Source organism: Ammodytes marinus, assembly GCF_949987685.1.
Source record: "Ammodytes marinus genome assembly, chromosome: 17".
Taxonomy (NCBI): domain Eukaryota; kingdom Metazoa; phylum Chordata; class Actinopteri; order Uranoscopiformes; family Ammodytidae; genus Ammodytes; species Ammodytes marinus.
In genome coordinates, this window is record NC_137221.1 from 3,042,815 (window position 1) to 3,061,208 (window position 18,394).

An 18,394-nucleotide genomic window follows, 5' to 3' on the forward strand; every position below is an offset into this window, starting at 1 on the left:
AAGCTTCAATAAAGCTTTTCTTCCTCCATTTAGAACACGGGTTAAGTATTTGTGACGTTGTCTGCAGTAAAGGAGCCTATTGTAGAATACCAGTGTTGTGTGATCCATGTAGGAATTGTACCACCCCCATTTTAAGAAGGATATGTGCAGTTGGGTTTTACAGCTTGACTACACCAAAACGCAAAAAGCAGCAAAACCAAAACTAGGATATACAAGGCTAGAAAGTATCAGATATGGAAATATTTCGCATAACTCATCATTGGGGCATTACATGTAAAAATGTAACAATAAATATTGATCTATAGCGAATATTAAGTCTATAATACATATTGACATAAGTACAAGAGAAAGGATGGTTTATGAATATGTGTCACTGCCCTTTTTGTTTTGTCTAAAATATGTGATAAATCTATTTTACATGTAGGCCCATTGCCTCGGCGAACCCTCGAGGCTTTTATTCTGAAGTCTGAAATTGTAGACGTACCGGAAGTGAAGTAATTTTTTCTGACCAACTGAACAAGATGGCGTCTAGTCACAACGTGTTGAGCTCAACAAGTCTCGGTAAAACTTTCTCAGTGTTTGAAATGTCTAAAGTCCAAATGGTGAGATCGTTGGTGAATCAGCGACTAACTGCGGCTGCTGAAGAGATATTTGGGCTGTTTGAAAGAACCATAGCAGAGTACGAGGAGGAACTCCGTCGTTCAAAAGAGAAGAACGAGCGACAACAGAAACTACTGGACGCTGTTTTGAAGCCTGAAGTCCGGTTACACAGAGCAGGTTTGTTCCTCCAACATTAAAAGTCTTATTTTTATCAGATAAATTCAGCTACTTAACTGTAATAACAATAGATTTTGAAACTTTATAACCTCGTTGACCGTTTACGTATGCCCCTGCTCTGAGCATGCGCACTTTTGCTGGCCTGTTAAACAACACGATAGTTTTTTTAAATCCACTACTCACTTTATTTTAAACAGATTTTCATGAAATTTGGTTTGTTATTCATAAGACAAATTGCAATTCGGTTACTGGGAGCTGATGCAATCGGCTCTAAACTGAAACATTAACCTGCTGAACAACCGCAAGGCCCTCTGGGATATGTAGGCTCCGATCTATGAACAGGAAATGTCAACTGTAAAATATAAAACATTTCTTTTAGCTTTGATTATGGCAAAGATTTGACTCGCCATCTTTTTGTTAAACGTTTTGGCACATATGGTTACTGAACCTTTACCTGACCAAATGAAGCAACCCTACTGTAAGAGCCAGATTGCATGAAGCATAAGAAATTGTTTATTTATATTTGTGCAAGTTTTATGTGTTTATTATAATTCATAATAATTTACAGCTCCTATTATTTGCATGTTATAAGTATATTTTCAGCTAAAAGTAATTTTGTAATATTTAATATATTTAGGCAAGCACTTTAGGGCTAACATTGTGCTAATTCTATAGACTCAAAATGTAGCATACTAAAGCACTAACACGTGTCAAATGTTTTCAAACGTGTCCATAATTGTTCAGACACAATAATAAAAAAACCTTGATCATAGAAATTTTAGTTTGAAATGCAAAAAACTGTTTTTTGGGCTTAAACATGCATATATTTTATTCCTTGTGTCTTCCTTCTTTACAGGGTGAGTCAAATGGATGGCTCTTCAAAAATATGTGGTCACATTTCCAATTTCTTTTATGGTTTTCTAGAAACAAGGGGTGGAAACACTTCCCCGCTGGCACAACTCACCCCTACAATAATAAATAAGTCTTTCTAATGTGACTGTTTCCTGTGTACTGCAGATATCCAGCAGCTGGTGGTGATTGAAGAAGAGGTTCCCCCTGAGCAGCAGGAGTGGAGCCCCAGTCTGGACCGGGAGGACCCACCAGAGCCCCCACACATTAAGAGTGATGGCAGTAGTGATTGTGAGAAGCCAAAGGGAGTGGAAGGTGATACTGTAAAAACATCAGTTAGCTCCTCTGAATGTGCTACAAGCTCTGACCACAAGGGACAAGTGCAACAACACAAGGGAACCCAAACAGAATGGCGCCTGGACCAGGAGGACCCACCAGAGCCCCCACACATTAAAGAGGAACAGATGGAAACAGGAGCTGATGGAGAGGACTGTGGAGGACCAGAACCAGCTAGGAACTCACATCTAGATCCAGAATTAGGACCTGAGACTGAAGACAAGACTGAAGACTCTTCTGAGGCTGAATACGGTGATGAAAATTGGTCCGAAACCATCGAAGGTCAGTGTCAATTTAAACTCTTTGAAAAGTAATGAAGTCCCAGTATATATGTATTGTAATTTTGATGAAAAATCAAATACCTTCTCTGACTGTGGTGAATGGAAAAGTAGAGAAAAACTATCAGAAAAACTAAAAGCTAAACCTGAGCTGCTCTAAACAGAACAGTACATTTACATGTGTGTGAGAGGTTGTGTGTGTTCTGGGCTGCCTGGCCTAGGTTGTCCACATTTCACTCTGGGTGGGACTGAGCACAGGACCGTCTGAAATCGTCCAAACTTCACAACCAACCACCCCTTTCTAACGGTCTTAAAAATACACTTCAAATGTTGTGTACATTAATTAGGGGTGTAACGGTACACTAAAGTCACGGTTTGGTACGTATCTCGGTTTTGAAGTCACGGTACAGTACGGTACGGTTCATAGTTAAGGGAGAATGAACAGCTTTAGCTGTCAGTAACTAGCTGACAGTATGTAACATACAAATAAAATGTATAACAAATATAAAAATAATACTGCTCCAATAAATAAAATACTTATTAAATACTAGTGTAGGTGCTGCATAAACTAAAATTGCAATGAAAACATATACAGTGTTAATGCTCAGCAGGCTCTGTAAGCTGGTATGTAAACAAAGGGTATGTCATCTTTAAGGGTCTTTTTGACTTTAAAAAATTAGATATTGCTGCAGCTCTCTTAAGCTCTGAAGTTATCTTATACATATTGCAATCATTAAATAAAAGTGCAACTGCAGCATTAATTAAATGACAGCTTGTGTATTTTCAGTATAAAAAATAATTTACTGTCTGGGTTTGAACAGCTCGTTTTTTCTTCACAGTACCGGTGATAGTAACAGCTGGATGGTGCCTTTTAATGCGTATGCATGTTCGACGTGTTGCCTTCTACATAGGCGATCGCGGTGAAACAATGACCTGTGTGCTGACATTGTTCCACACGTCTATCACTGTTTTCATAATTCACCTGGAATCCGACGTTATCCCTCAAACGGGATTTGAATGACGGGACGCATGCAAGCTCCGGTTTCCTGTTGTCTTTCGCTATGCAGTTCGCTGTTCGATTGCACTGTATAACATTTTGATTTGCACTACTCATAGACTGTAAAAGAGGGGTAGGCTACTACAACTGCTAATAGTGATGCAAACGGAATACTAGAGCGGAGAGGTGTGTATCTCCTGCTCTGACCGCAGCTGGGAGGGAGGGACTGCTGCGCGAGCACCTGCCTGCCTGTCAGTGCTCTGGGACGGGGGAGGTGCCGGAGGGCACCCGCTGCTCATTTATAAGTGTTAAGAGCGATACATGCTTTTGCGACAGTCTCCAAAAGTCACCCATAACACCAGAAAAAGTAGCTAGATTTGTCACTGTACGCTTTTTTGAAAAAAAGTCGCCAGAGGGGTCTGAAAAGTCGCTTGAATGTATTTGCTTCCGCAAACACAAATAGCCCTACAGCAGTCAGAGCGGAGCGTGTTGCTAAGCAACGTGTCAACAACTTGACGGGAGTGAGCCCGTCCTGCAGTGTTTACTCTGGTAACATTAGAGGCCTACTTCACCGGTTGGAATATGAAGGTGTATTGAACTCGGAGATCCTATGAAGTATAAATGTGCAAAAAAAAAAAAAATCGGATCATCCTAGCCTGAGAAAAGGCAGAAAGAGGGTTTTATGGTCTCACTGTCTAACCCTACATTTCTCTTTCTGTGACATCACAGAAAGAGAAATGTAGGGTATTATGTAGGGTATTCATATTCATATTTCAACCGGTGAAGTAGGCCTTTAAGCACGGCGGCCCGATGTCCCGTAAAAATCACCAAAGTAAAGGAACGGCGGATCTTAATCTAGTTGGTTATAGGGTCCGCTGCTCAATCCGAACCCCTGCGTTTCATTTCCCAGAGTTGATGAGTGTATTTCTGCCCGGGGGAAGTTATACAATGAAGTGGGAAAGCTAGGCTAGGCTAAAGCTATGCTGCGTCCGGATCGCGTCCGCTCGTAATATTCAGCAGCCTGCGTTTATATCCATGTGTGTGCGTGCGTGTGTGCGTGCGTGCGTGCGTGCGTGCGTGCGTGTGTGCGTGTGTGTGGCAGAGATGCCCTCTCAAAGGGGGAGACTCGCCACAGCCAACCTGAGTCACACACAGTTAACACAAGTGATGCTCCGGCTCGTCAGTGAGCGGAGTGATTTTGTCAGTTTGGTCAACAGTCCCTGAACATTCAGAGTGATGTTGGACGCTCATATCAGCGCTGCTTCAGAACGCATAGGTCTCTCGTCCAATCAAATCACTCGGTCAGAACCAACTGCTGTATAATACTATTTTGCTGACATCTGTATTTAAATAAAACCTTTCTGACTGTTATGTAAAGTCAGTCAAGGGTCGGGCTGAGATGAGGTGTTAGAAGGATGATGGGAAAAGGAAAGGAATGAGTTGTGAGGAAATGATAACAACACCCAAAGGACGTTTAGTTTTAGACCGTTTTAAAAAATTCTAAAAGATTCCTCAGATGTTGCTGTATCATGTAAGCCAGAGTCAGGATGTTTCCGAATTAAATTCCTCTCTTTACCGAAATCTTATGTATCAAACTTACACTAGAATTTGCATATAGTCGTTAAAGGTTAAAACTGTTCTTTGGTTTGCTTGTTTTTCATGGTCAGTGATCTGGCGAAGTTCAATAATTATAACATTTCTCTGTAATGTTTCCTGCAGACATCCAGCAGCTGAATGTGAGTGTAGAAGAGGTTCCCCCTGAGCAGCAGGAGTGGAGCCCCAGTCTGGACCAGGAGGACCCACCAGAGCCCCCACACATTAAAGAGGAACAGGAGGAACTCTGGACCAGTCAGGAGGGAGAGCAGCTTCAAGGGCTGGAGGAGGCTGATATCACCAAGTTCCTATTCACTCCTGTCCCTGTGAAGAGTGAAGATGATGAAGAGAAACCTCAGTCCTCACAGCTTCATCAAAGACAAACTGAACAGATGGAAACAGGAGCTGATGGAGAGGACTGTGGAGGACCAGAACCAGCCAGGAACTCACATCCAGATCCACATTTACAACCTGAGACTGAAGATAATCAAGAGATCACAGAAGCCTTTAATAGTGATATGAGATGTAATACTGATGAAAATCGATTCAGTTGCTCAGTTTGTGGTGACGGATTTAAACAGAAGAGTAGTTTGAAACTACACATGGTCGTCCACACAGGAGAGAGACCATTCAGCTGTTCAATTTGTGGTAAAGGATTTCCACAGAAGGGAAAATTGACAAAACACATGGCTGTACATACAGGGGCAAAACCATTCAGCTGCTCAGTTTGTGGTAAACAATTTACACAAAAGGGAAATTTGACACTTCACATGGTTATCCACACAGGGGAGAGCTCTCGGTTGGAGTCTCTAAAGGCGAGGGAATGTTTGGCATTTGGCTTGAATGCCCCATCCTCAGCTAGTAACCCAGTAAAAAGGGAAATGAAACAAAGGGAGAAACCATTCAGCTGTCCATTTTGTGGTTATAGATTTACACTGAAGGGAAGTTTGAGACAACACATGGCTGTACACACAGGGGAGGTTTCATTCAGCTGTTCAATTTGTGGTAAAATATTTACACGGAAGCAAAGTTTGAAACAACACATCTGTGTACACACAAGGGTTCAGAAACCAGTCAGCTGTTCAATTTGTGGTAAAGAATTTACACAGAGGGGTCTGAGAATACACATGGCTGTACACACAGGGGAGAAACCAGTCAGCTGTTCAATTTGTGGTAAAGAATTTACACAGAGGGGTCTGAGAATGCACATGGCTGTACACACAGGGGCGAAACCATTCAGATGTTCAGTTTGTGGTAAAGGATTTACACAGAAAGAAGGTCTGACACTTCACATGGTTGTCCACTCAGAGGAGAGTTTTAGTTGCCCATTTTGTGATAGAAGTTTCAGGCAGAAGACACATTTGACACGACACATTGCCCTCCACACAGGAGTCAAATCATATAGCTGTTCAGTTTGTGGTAAAAAAAATATTTTAAAGAAAGATTTGAATTTACACATGAGAATTCACTCTGGAGAGAAACCATCCTCTCATTAGCATGCAGTAAAATATCTCAACTGAAGGGAAATTCACAACATGAAATTTGACACAGCATGTGGCATTCCACACCGGAGACCAGAATTCAATACCTTGTGTGAGCGGGCAGAGAATCGCTTATTTTTAAAGGGATAGTTCAGTATTTTTGAAGTGTGGTTGTATGGGGTACTTTGGCATAGTTATTGTGTTATGGACGAGTTATTGTTATTGTTTTGGACAGCGCAATAATTTTTTAGGATTTTGTGGGAGGTGTCACTGTAGCAGATTTCAGCCTTGTATTGTTGCAGAGGGGGTCAGAAGAAAAAAATATTTCCTCCACACATATAAATGATAACCAAAAACCTAAATATCTGTTCAATTGTATGCTAGACTGAATTTTTCCCACAGCTTTGGTTCGCGCCAGGCAGCAGTTTATTTTTGTTTTGGTATGTCTCTTTAATAATTTGAAGAACGTAAGAGTCGAGAGGCTGATTGGCCAAGCGATACAAAAATAAAGGGCTGTCTGGCAGCAAACTAAACCTTTGGACAAAATCTAAATCTAGTTTACAATTTAACTGATATTTATTTTAAATGCAGTCAATTAAAGGTGAAGTAAGTGGAATGGTCAGTTTAGCTAACTTCCTGTCAGTTACTGCAGTTAGCAGTCCCCTCCAACGTCAGCACATTAATGCACTGCGGTCTTCAAGCAGCGAGTTATCTAGCATCATCTCAGATCCGTAAGTGTAATAAAACATGATTAAAACCATCAAAACATTGGGAAGGATTTTTACCTGCTCAGCCATTGTATCTGTCGCTCTGCACGTGCACCGGCAGTGAGACGTGTGCCGGTTTGTAGCGTTCTCTCTTCTGATTGGTTTTCAGTAGTGGTATCCCCGAAAAGTTTATTTGCCGATTACATGCAGAGCGGGTGACTGAGAGATCGGCTTTATGAAACGCGCACATTATATAAGTGATCACTGTATGAAACAGAGAGATTTAACACTTATATTCACATAAACAAATCGCTTACTTCACCTTTTTTTAAATATTGATGTTGGTCTAAAAAGCCCTAAATGGTCTAGGGCCAAAATACATGACTGATCTGCTGATCCCTTATGAACCAGTCAGAGCAGGTTTTCTAAAAGTCCCCTGAGCTAGGACTAGACAGGGAGAGGCGGCTTTCAGCTTTTATGCTCCCAATGTCTGGAACGGACTGCCAGAGAGTCTGAGGTCTGCTGAAACTCTCAGCTCTTTTAAATCGGGTCTCAAAACTTTCCTGTTTCCCTTTTAACCTGTATTTTTTTTTGTTCAAATGTTTTATTTCTTTTATTTAAATGTTGTATTTCTATCCATGTTTTAAATGTGTTTCTTTTTTGTATGTGTATTCTATACTTGATACCTATGGGGGAAAACCCCTTTTTTTTTTAAAACAGACATGGAGCGTTGTAAAAGGTTGTTCACCAGAAATGATATCTAGGACCTTCCAGGATCCCAACCTGGGTGGACAACCTGGTCAACTAGCTGCTGGAAAGCTACAGCAGACGGATATAGAGAAAATCAGAACCACTGTTCTAATTTTTTTTACTTATAGATATCATTATGAAACTTTGCAAGTTGATTACAGACATTAAAACAACAACTTTTTGTATTACAGTATTTTCCAAAAAGTTTGAATAAATATGAAAAATCATCAATATCTTGCTAATGATGCGTACATTTGCATATCTGCAAAGCCCCAAAATCTAGATGTTGGTCAAAAGCGGAGTCAATTTGTTTTTAAATTTTGAAAACAAGTGTCCAACTGCCTGAAGCCTTTCCTAATCACAGTTCAAATATGATCAATAACCCATAGAAAATGAATTTTTTACACTGTTTTTTCCAAGGGAATGTCTAGCCGTTTCCTAAAATACCAGCTCGAGACTCCAAAAGGACACTTTTGGTCCATGGCACATGAAATGTAACTGTGTAAAAAAAAATATTTTCTATGGGTTATTGATCAAATTTGAACTGTGATTAGGAAAGGCTTCAGGCAGTTGGACACTTGTTTTGTTTTCAAAATTTAAAAACAAATTGACTTTGTTTTCTTCCAACAAACATTTTGGAAAATACTGTAATACAAAAAGTTTTTGTTTTAATGTCAGTAATCAACTGGCAAAGTTTCATAATGATATCTATAAGTTAAAAAAATTCCCCATTAGCCCATCCCCATTCACTTAAACAGTGGTTCTGATTTGCTATGTTGGCCCGCTGTAGCTTTCCAGCAGCTTGTTGACAAGGTTGTCCACCCAGGTTGTGATCGTGGAAGGTCCTAGATGTCATTTTTGGTGAACAACCTTTTACAACGCTCCATGTCCATAAAATCACTTTGCCCCCTGGGTATGATGTATTTAACCTTGAATGGCCCTGTGTCTGAAATGTGCTATATAAATAAAATTGCCTTGCCTTGCCTTTAAAGTTGATAAATTTCTCAAATATACCCATAATTTTCCCCCGTTGGGATTAACATCCTGACTAATCAGCCATCTGAGGCTGCTGTTTTAAGACTTAACTGTCCTAGCTTTTTTGTAACACAATTAATCAATTTAAATTATGATTGACAGGGCAGAAAGGTGCTGTTTTCTTATGAAGCTTTAATAAAGATTTTTTTATCTCCATTTGGGCCCGAGTGAAGTTTTCTTCTAAAAAAGGGAGGGGGGGGGGGGGAGGGGGGCGCATGTGACAATTGTTTGTGCAAATTAACCATCCAGCAGCTAGCAGCTCTGACTTCTTGCAGACCATGAATGAAAGTGCTTTATTTACTGATAATAAACACAGCCAGAGGTAAAGTTTCAGGTGGAGCATACAGTATTGGTACATTTGCATATTTGATAAAACATTTCTGATAAAATTGTAATACAAAAAATAATAGATTTGATGTCAGTAATCAACTGTCAAAGTTTCATGATGATATTAACATGTTAAAAATGTAACCCTATTCACCTGTAGTAGTGTCGAAGCTTAAATGTCCATCGGATCTATTATTTAACTACAGGGTGTAATGAGCGGCTCAGCCCTGCAGATGGCATCAGCGCCTCTATAAAAATCTTACCAGAAGCGGAACCTTTGTTTAGACCGCGTGTTTCCCCCGGATGGTTTAAAGATCGTGCAGCAGTTGGTGTAAGTGTAACAGTTCAATGGAGTGCGTAGATTATTGTCATATTGATCAGCCAGCGATGCAGTGCGGCTGGCCTCTATTGGGTCCGCTGCAGTGGGTCCGTTACGTCAACAAACAGGTGAAGGTAAAGGCGGGAAAAGATGAAGAACTGCAAGGCTGGATGATGACGGTGGATCCGGTAACGGCCAGGTAACACAATATATGCAATAATCTACAATGTTAACACACACACACACACACACCCACACACCGTTAACTCCATTTACAATGATTTACTACAATGTTAACACACACACACACCGTTAACTCCACATACAATGATTTACTACAATGTAAACACACACGCACACACAATATACACACAGCGAACGACACACTCGGCCTGTAAGACACACACACACACAGATCATACAGAGAGAGAGAGCCCTAGGCTATAATAGTTGACTTGTGTCACACATGGCTGTTAAATTGAGACCGTCACCACCATCCGTTTGAAACTAATCATTCCTATCGAGGTTTCGCAGTTTAATCTTCTCAAAAACTGGACTCGCTGGAGCTCGACACACCCGATTTCAAAATCATTTTTGTTTTGTTTTACAATAGCCTAATATGTTATGGTTGCATGAGCAGAGCTAATAAGGGGCTAACGTCGCCCCTGAACTGAATCATGTTGCAACAGTAGAAAGGGGGAAAATTTAGAGAGCAATTAGAGAGTGGGTGGAGTCAGGTGGACAAACTTTTGCACATTGTCATTGATTGTCACTGTTGTTTAAAGTGTGTCAGCCCTTGGGGACCCCTACTGGCTCTATCTAACCCGTTCTATTCCATTCTAACTCTGTCCCCCTCTCAAATTTCTAATATTATGTATTGTTCAATGTACTGTAGGCGACTTTGATAGAACGGGTCTGCCAATGATCGAAGGGTTGGCGGTTCGATCCCCGCCCTGCCACTTGTGTCATGGTTGTTGTGTCCTTGAGCAAGACACTTCACCCGACTTGCCTTGTCGTGTGAATGTGTATGACTGCTGTATGTTTGTGGTGGTCGGAGGGGCCGTAGGCGCTGAATGGCAGCCACGCTTCTTCCACCGGTATGACTGTCTGAATGAATGGAACCTGGAACCATGTAAAAACAATTTGAGTGCCTTTTAGAAAAAGCGCTATATAAATCATTATTGTTATTACTGTAATATTCTAACTCTTTCTCCCTCTCAAATTCCTAAAATTATGTATAGTTCAGTGTACTGTAGGCAACTGTAATAGTCTAACTCTGTCTCCCTTTCTGTTTTCTAATATTATGTATTGTTCATCCAGTGTGCTTTAACATTGTATCTCTGTCTCCCTCTCAGTCTGGTTCTGGTTACCTTCGGTCCGTCCGACAGAGCCTCGGTCCAGGTGAGATGAGAGAGAAACCTTTATTGCCCCATGGGGAATATGTCTTGATTGATTTATTGATTGATTGATTTAATTTATTTCAGACATATCAAAAATACAAAACAACATAAAGCATGAAAATACAATAAACAAAAATTATGTTTCCATTATTTCACAAAAAAGAAAAAAATATACATATATTGATATGATTTGCCTGAAAAGGAGCAGGAAGAAGTATATATTTATTTAATCCTACCCCCTTTCCACAGCTCAAGAAATAATTTTTATTATATTAGCTTCTTGTATTCCTTATAATCTCTATACAATCTATTTATACAATTGGCAATACTATCTTTGATATTTACAATTCATACATATATACAACTTGATATTCTATGATTTTTATGTAATTCATAAAGCCTATTTATACAATGCATCTTGCACTTGGGAACATGTAAAAAAAAAAACATAAGCACAAACAGCACATATAAGTACAAATACATACAGACTCCGACAATTATAGACAAAATGACAGACTAATAAAAACAGACAATAAACATTCAAAGTGCATAGTGCATTATACTTTAGGATGGCTCTCTGCCTGAATTCAACCTGTTAATCTGTTATTCAATCAAATATATTGTTAAACAGTTGAATATATTATATGAAATTTTATTTTGTGAAATAATTTGAACATCGTTTTTGTGAATTGTATTTTTGTGCTTTTCATTTTGTTTAGTATTTTTCATATGTTTTTTTTTTTTTTTTTGATATGTCTGAAATAAATCAATCAATCAATCAATCAACTGAACACTCTACACTCTAACAGGTGGTGATGGGTCACGCTGTGGAATCGGTGGAGATTCTCCAGGATTGTGATGAGGAAACCCTCCAGCGTCTCCAAAGCTTCCTCCTTCCCCCCAGGAGCAGCCGACTGGATCGGGCTGAGCTGCACCGGGCCAAGGACCGTGCCCAGGCCTGGCTCGAGAGGAACCGCATCCCAGTGACGGAGGGGGAAGGCGGGGCGCTGAGCGTGGGAGGTGGGGCGCTCACACTCACAGCCCCATACGGACCGGAGGACTGCTATAGCGCCAACCAGATCATTCTGGAGCGCATCCAGAACCTGCTAAAGAAGCAACCGGATCATCAGGAGCCGGAACACTGTAGTAGGGCTGACGCAGAATAGTCGACATTATGGACAATTCCACACTGCCAATCAATAAAAATTGTGAAAAATAACTCATGTGCTTTTAAATCAATTTCCTTTTGTGTGTGTAAATGGTAGACTCATGTTAAGTCACAGTAAAATAAATTCTTATGCCAAGTCAAGGAGACAAACTGTAATTGGTGTTAAATGACAATCTGGATTTAAAGAATTGAAAAACAAAACATGATTTGTCAACTTAAGGAAAGATTTGACTATGCAAATGTATAGAGACCGAGGACTGCTAAGGCCACTATTCCACTGCCAATCTCACTGTGGAATAGTCTCTATACTGTATGTGGTCATGAAAAAAGGGTCATTCTATTCTGGCTATATGGGGGGAGGTAGGGGGGGGGGGGCTGAATGTCGAATGATTTACCCAGTAAAACATGCAACATTGCCTAAAACTGAGTCAATCCTCAAACGGAGCATTCGTATTGGACTTAGCTCCTTCATAATGTATTAAACATATATACTGTTTATAATTACTAATAAACTGGTGTCACTGTCTTGTTGTAAATTATGTGGAGGTGTTCCCCTCAGCGAAACCCTCTGGGCTTTTAGTCTGGAGAACCCGAAGTCTGAACCCATCGGAAGTGATTGCCCTTATTGTGACTAACTAGGAAGTCCCCCGTGGTTGAGATCAGCCATTTTCTTTTCTGGATAATTATTTCTGAATGATCAAAATGTCTCAAGTCCAAACGGTGAGAGCGTTGGTGAATCAGCGACTAACTGCGGCTGCTGAAGAGATATTTGGGCTGTTTGAAAGAACCATAGCAGGGTACGAGGAGGAACTCTGTCGTTCAAAAGAGAAGAACGAGCGACAACAGAAACTACTGGACGCTGTTTTGAAGCCTGAAGTCCGGTTACACAGAGCAGGTTTGTTCCTCCTATATTATTAGTTTATTATTAATCAGAGAAATTCATCTTTTTTGTTTATAACCGACTCGATAATAACTCGACCCTGCAACTGATCATATAGCAGTTGATTTTTTAAGATTTTAAAGTTCCACTACAACAGTGGTCTAAACTATTTTGTTTAGGCTACATGACAGACACACTGATTGTGTCCCAGAACATATAATATGCAATGCAGCCAAATACACCTAAACCGGATTCTTCTAATACTGGAAAGACCGGAACTATGCATGCATTTCCCTGAAATTCTTACACTATTAGAAAAAAAAACATTTAGCTCCCTTCATAATGTTATACGTTATTTTATGCATGGAAAGTTATTAGGCTCGTTTGAGAAGGAGCCGTCTTGCTATGACCTGCGCAATTCTGACGCGGGTCTTGCTGAGCGCACAGCAAAAATGCTGCAAAAATGCTGTGCGCTCAGCAAGACGCACGTCATAATTGCGCAGGTCTGAGCAAGACTTCTCCTCACCGAACGGGCCTATTGCTTTACGGGTGCAGTATTTTGATGCATTATCGACCAGTTATTATTTATTTTTTCAACCTTCATTTATACTGGAGAGATCAATTGAGGGGTGACCCTCAGCAATGATGTCGACTAGTCAAACAAATGCAAATCAAAAACAGCAATACATAGGCCTACACAATATACAATGCTAACACATCAAAATACAACAACTGATAAAGAGAAGAAAAAAAACTAAACATTTAGGCAGCGATGTAGAATGGCTGCAATTCAAATGAAATGGGTGAAAGTAGGCTACACTATAGCCTGATTAAAACAGTTACAGGTAGAGTTTGGCAGATTTAAGATAATGGGCCGGTTTCACAGACATGGATTAAGCCTAGTTCTGGACTAAATTGTACTTTCAATGGACAATCTCCATTCAAAATTCCATTTAGTCCAGGACTAGGCTTAATCCATGTCTGTGAAACCGGCCCATTATGTCTAAAGTGCCTCCTTTGGACAAAAGCGGTAGTTTGCTAACATGAAATTACAGTTTTCTGAAATATTTATTTCATTATTTTCAACAGATGTCCAGCAGCAGCAGGTGGTTAAAGAAGAGGTTCCCCCTGAGCAGCAGGAGTGGAGCCCCAGTCTGGACCAGGAGGACCCACCAGAGCCCCCACACATTAAAGAGGAACATGAGGAACTCTGGACCAGTCAGGAGGGAGAGCAGCTTCAAGGGCTGGAGGAGGCTGATATCACCAAGTTCCTATCCACTCCTGTCCCTGTGAAGAGTGAAGATGATGAAGAGAAACCTCAGTCCTCACAGCTTCATCAAAGACAAACTGAAGAAATGGAAACAGGAGCTGATGGAGAGGACTGTGGAGGACCAGAACCAGCCAGGAACTCACATCAAGATACACAAGAAAACATTGAATATGAGATAGAAGACTCGCATCCAGATCCAGAATTAGAACCTGAGACTGAAGACAGTGACGATTATTGGACCGAGACCGGAGAACCCCAGTCAGGTTTAATGTCTCTAAGAATCAATAAAGTCTCTAAAAGTGGTATGAGATGTAACACTGAAACTAAACCTTTCCGCTGCTCTGATTGTGGAAGAAGATTCCGTTTAGAATGTAATCTAACGAGACATGTGAAAACTCACACAAGCAAGAAAGCATTCTGTTGCTCCATTTGTGGTAATAGCTTTAGCGTCACAAAAAGATTGGAGACCCACATGAGAATTCATACAGGATACAAACCATTCAGCTGCTCAGTTTGTGGTAAAACATTTAACCAGAATGGACATCTGACAATACACATGGTGATCCACAAAGCTGAGAGACCGTTTGGCTGTTCGGTTTGTGGTAGAAGATTTAAACTGAAGGGAAATTTAAGAGGACACATGGTCGTCCACACACAGGAGAAAAAATTCCACTGCACCGTTTGTGACCGAAGATTCGCTTGGGCTGGTCAAGTAAAAAGACACGGGTGTGTTGGTCTTGAAACCTCTAAAAGTACGACTGATAGACCATTCAGCTGCTCAGTTTGTGCTAAAAGATTTACATTGAAGGGAAATTTGAAAAAGCACATGGTCGCCGTCCACACACAGGAGAAAAAATTCCACTGCATCGTGTGTGACCAAAGATTCTCGTGGGATGTTCAACTGACAAGACACAAGCTTGTCTGTCCTCAGTCCTCACAGCTTCATCAAAACCAAACGGAGGAGAACAGAGAAGTAGAGCCTGGAGCCAGCAGCTCAACTGAACAGCTCCACGGTAAAGAAGAGGTTCCCCCTGAGCAGCGGGAGGCTTCTTCCTCACTCCTGTATTCACTCCTGTCCCTGTGAAGAGTGAAGATGATGAGGAGAAACCTCAGTCCTCACAGCTTCATCAAAGACAAACTGAACAGATGGAAACAGGAGCTGACGGAGAGGACTGTGTTCATCGTCACATCATAAGGCTCAGAACTCTATGTGAAGCAGCAGAGACACTTGAAGAATAAAAATATATACAGCTATACACACACACACACACACACACACACACACACACACACACACACACACACACACACACACACACACACACACACACACACACACACACACAGCTAAATGCCAGTTCAAGTTCAAAAACGTCAATATCAACTGTCAAACAAAAACCGTCCACAACAAACCAACCATAAGCTTTGACTTCACTTATAAAGTGAGCACTATGTCGGAGCAGTAGGCTACTGTACAGCTGCACTAGGGAATATTTAGTTACTTTACTGCAGTCATACTGTAAAAACTGTGTTCTTGCCTGTGTACCTGTTAGTCCCATGAAACACTGCCGTTGTGGAGGAGCGTTTGAATCTGGACTTTTGATACATGGCTGTATGAACACTGAAAGAGTGAGAATTTCATTGCCAACAGCTGTTTCACTAGAATAATAATAATTATTATTATTATTTTTATAACAACTACTAGCAAAATTAAAGGCACAGTGTGTAATTGTGTTATTGTCGTGGATTAAGCTGATAAACACGAGTTGAAGGTGTGACAAATGGATTAATTAACTCCACATGCATTTTCTCTTCTTGGTTTATTTTACACAGGAAACTGGCTTCATATACTTCATTATATTTAGTTGCATCAAGTGGTGAATGTTCTAGATTGCAACACTCCCTTGGTAACCTTTCCTTCCCAGTAATTACAGAAACTACGGTGGCCTTCAAGAACAAGAAGCTAAAGGTGAGAGATCATGTGATAATTTTGGTTTGATAGTGGTTAGATAGACATGATTTGATAGTTTTTTCAATCCTCAGAATGAACAATCTCAAATTCTAAAGCCCTACATGAAGTAAAGTTTCAATAATCAGTCTTAGAAATATTCCGAAGGTTATTACAGAAGGATTTTTTTCATATGGTCATTGTCTGATTTGAGACATTTTCTTCTTCAAAACATGATGAAAATGCATTTTTTTTAAGACCTGTATATAGTATTTTTTTTATTTTATAAATTGAAAAAAGGCTGTATCCCAAATCTGTTCTTTTTGGACACTAATATGTTGTCTAAATGTAATAAAGATTTGAACTCTTGCTTTATCCAACATCTAGATTTGAGTTTTTTTAAGATATGCAAATGTGTGCATAATTAGTGAAATATGCCAAATTTGCATAGGACTATATTGAATTTTTTTTGAAAAAACTCCAATATGAAAAATCATTGTTTTGATGTCAGTAATCAACTGGCAAAGTTTCATGACGATGCATATAAGCTAACATTTTTAAATGTTACCCTTACATTACCGTGGCTCAATTAGTTATTCCCGCCCCCTGTAGCTTTCCAGCAGGTAGTTGACCAGGTTGTCCACCCAGGTTGTGATCCTTGAAGGTCCTAGATATCATTTCTGGTGAACAACCTTTAACAACATTGCATGTCTGTTTTAAAAAAAAGGGTTTTTTGCCCCCCGGGTAAACAGGTACATTTCCCCATGATGCCCACTAATATAAAAACATGTAAGGCCGTTAAGATGAAACATGGCGGCTTCCGTACTTTGCTCCTATGTAGGGATATAAAAGGCTCATTCCAAGGTAATACAATTAACAACTTTAATTTTCAAGCGATTATTCACTGATTAAAACGTAGGCTACTTATGAATATTATGTTCCATTTCTAGTACTAAGTCTGTTCTGAAAAATGACAATATATTCCACACACTGCACCTTTAAAATATGATAGCCTTCAATATGAATTAATTTTTTTAACTTATTTAAAGTTTTGATTTTTACATGCATATGAATGAATGAATGAATGAATGATTTATTTCAAATATGCAACAACAATACAATATTAAAAATGCATCAACAGGAGTCAGCACTAGTGACTCCTGCACTGATAAGGCCGCCAAGCACTCTATAAAAATGCCACAACATATTTGAAAAGAGGTGGGAAGAAGTAAAAACTTGTTCAATCCCACCCCACTTCCTTAAACAATATTAACAGGTCATAAATCAAAATCAAAACTCAAAACTACATGTTTCCTTCAGACTAATTTCTAATTTTCATGATATCAATTCTATGTATCAACACTTGCATATGTACACCATACCGATGCACATAGATACCCACAAGCGTACAAACAAACACTTGCATATCTGTACTCCATACCAATACACATAGATACACACAAACGTACACACGAACACTTGCATAACTGTACAGCATACCAGTACACATAGATGCACACAAACGTACCAATACATAATCCTACACATACCCATGTTTCCTACTCACTGACACACTGAAAATGTCAGCCACTGCCAGCACCACAGCAACTGTGGAGTCAGCCATCGCAGAAGGCCGAGCCACCACAGCACGCGATACCACCCTTAAGACCAATAGCTTACTGCTGATCACACAGTTAACTAGTCATGTTAACAAGTAATGAGACGTCAAAGCCCTCCTTCATTACTGTAACTCTGGAAAACCATTTCTTTGTATCTTCTTTTAAACTGTTTCATGCTTGGACATTGCTTGATCTCCATATTCAAACTGTTCCACAGCTTCACCCCACAAATTGAAATGCTAAAGCCTTTCCTGGTTGTTCGAATGCTGAACCTGTCAAAATTTAGTTTCCCCCTCAAATTATAATTAAGCTGTCTTTCATTAAATCATTTTTGAATATTATTTGGGAGTTTGTTGTTTTTTGCTTTGTACATTACCTGAGCAGTTTGAAACTTCACTATGTCAGTGAATTACATGACTTTTGACTGTAGAAATAATGAATGAGTATTGTCCAAATATCCAACCTTATGAATGACACAAATCGCTTTCTTCTGCAGGATAGTTACTGGTGCTAATGAGGTTTTGTAGTTGTTCCCCCAGACCTCGACACAGTAGATTAGATATGGCAAAACGAGTGCACAGTAAAGAGTGTGGCGTGATTTATGATCCAAAGCCTGCTTTGCTTTGTTTATTACTGCAATGCTCTTTGACAATTTGGTTT

The 18,394-nt window shown here is 40.0% G+C and overlaps 2 protein-coding genes across 2 annotated transcripts; both read left to right on the forward strand.

Moving 5' to 3' along the window:
* Positions 1-521: 521 nt before the first annotated feature.
* Positions 522-5,692, forward strand: LOC307264008 (uncharacterized protein; the record flags this gene model as incomplete). Its single annotated transcript, XM_080045332.1, has 4 exons — positions 522-777; positions 1,795-2,244; positions 4,957-5,134; positions 5,617-5,692. The coding sequence occupies 4 exons, from the start codon at positions 522-524 to the stop codon at positions 5,690-5,692; spliced, it is 960 nt and encodes a 319-aa protein (XP_079901458.1).
* A 3,768-nt stretch (positions 5,693-9,460) lies between these two features.
* Positions 9,461-12,267, forward strand: gemin6 (gem (nuclear organelle) associated protein 6). The gene is made up of 3 exons (XM_080045001.1): positions 9,461-9,648; positions 10,805-10,850; positions 11,659-12,267. The coding sequence occupies exons 1-3, from the start codon at positions 9,479-9,481 to the stop codon at positions 12,013-12,015; spliced, it is 573 nt and encodes a 190-aa protein (XP_079901127.1). The 5' UTR covers positions 9,461-9,478; the 3' UTR covers positions 12,016-12,267.
* The last annotated feature ends 6,127 nt before the right edge of the window (positions 12,268-18,394 follow it).

Bases quoted from the DNA above. Each gene is read 5' to 3' on its own strand.
- gemin6 (XM_080045001.1), top strand. From the start codon at position 9,479: ATGGAGTGCGTAGATTATTGTCATATTGATCAGCCAGCGATGCAGTGC. The intron at 9,649-10,804 runs GTAACACAATAT...TCTCCCTCTCAG, and splicing joins GTGGATCCGGTAACGGCCAG to TCTGGTTCTGGTTACCTTCG. The intron at 10,851-11,658 runs GTGAGATGAGAG...ACACTCTAACAG, and splicing joins CCGACAGAGCCTCGGTCCAG to GTGGTGATGGGTCACGCTGT.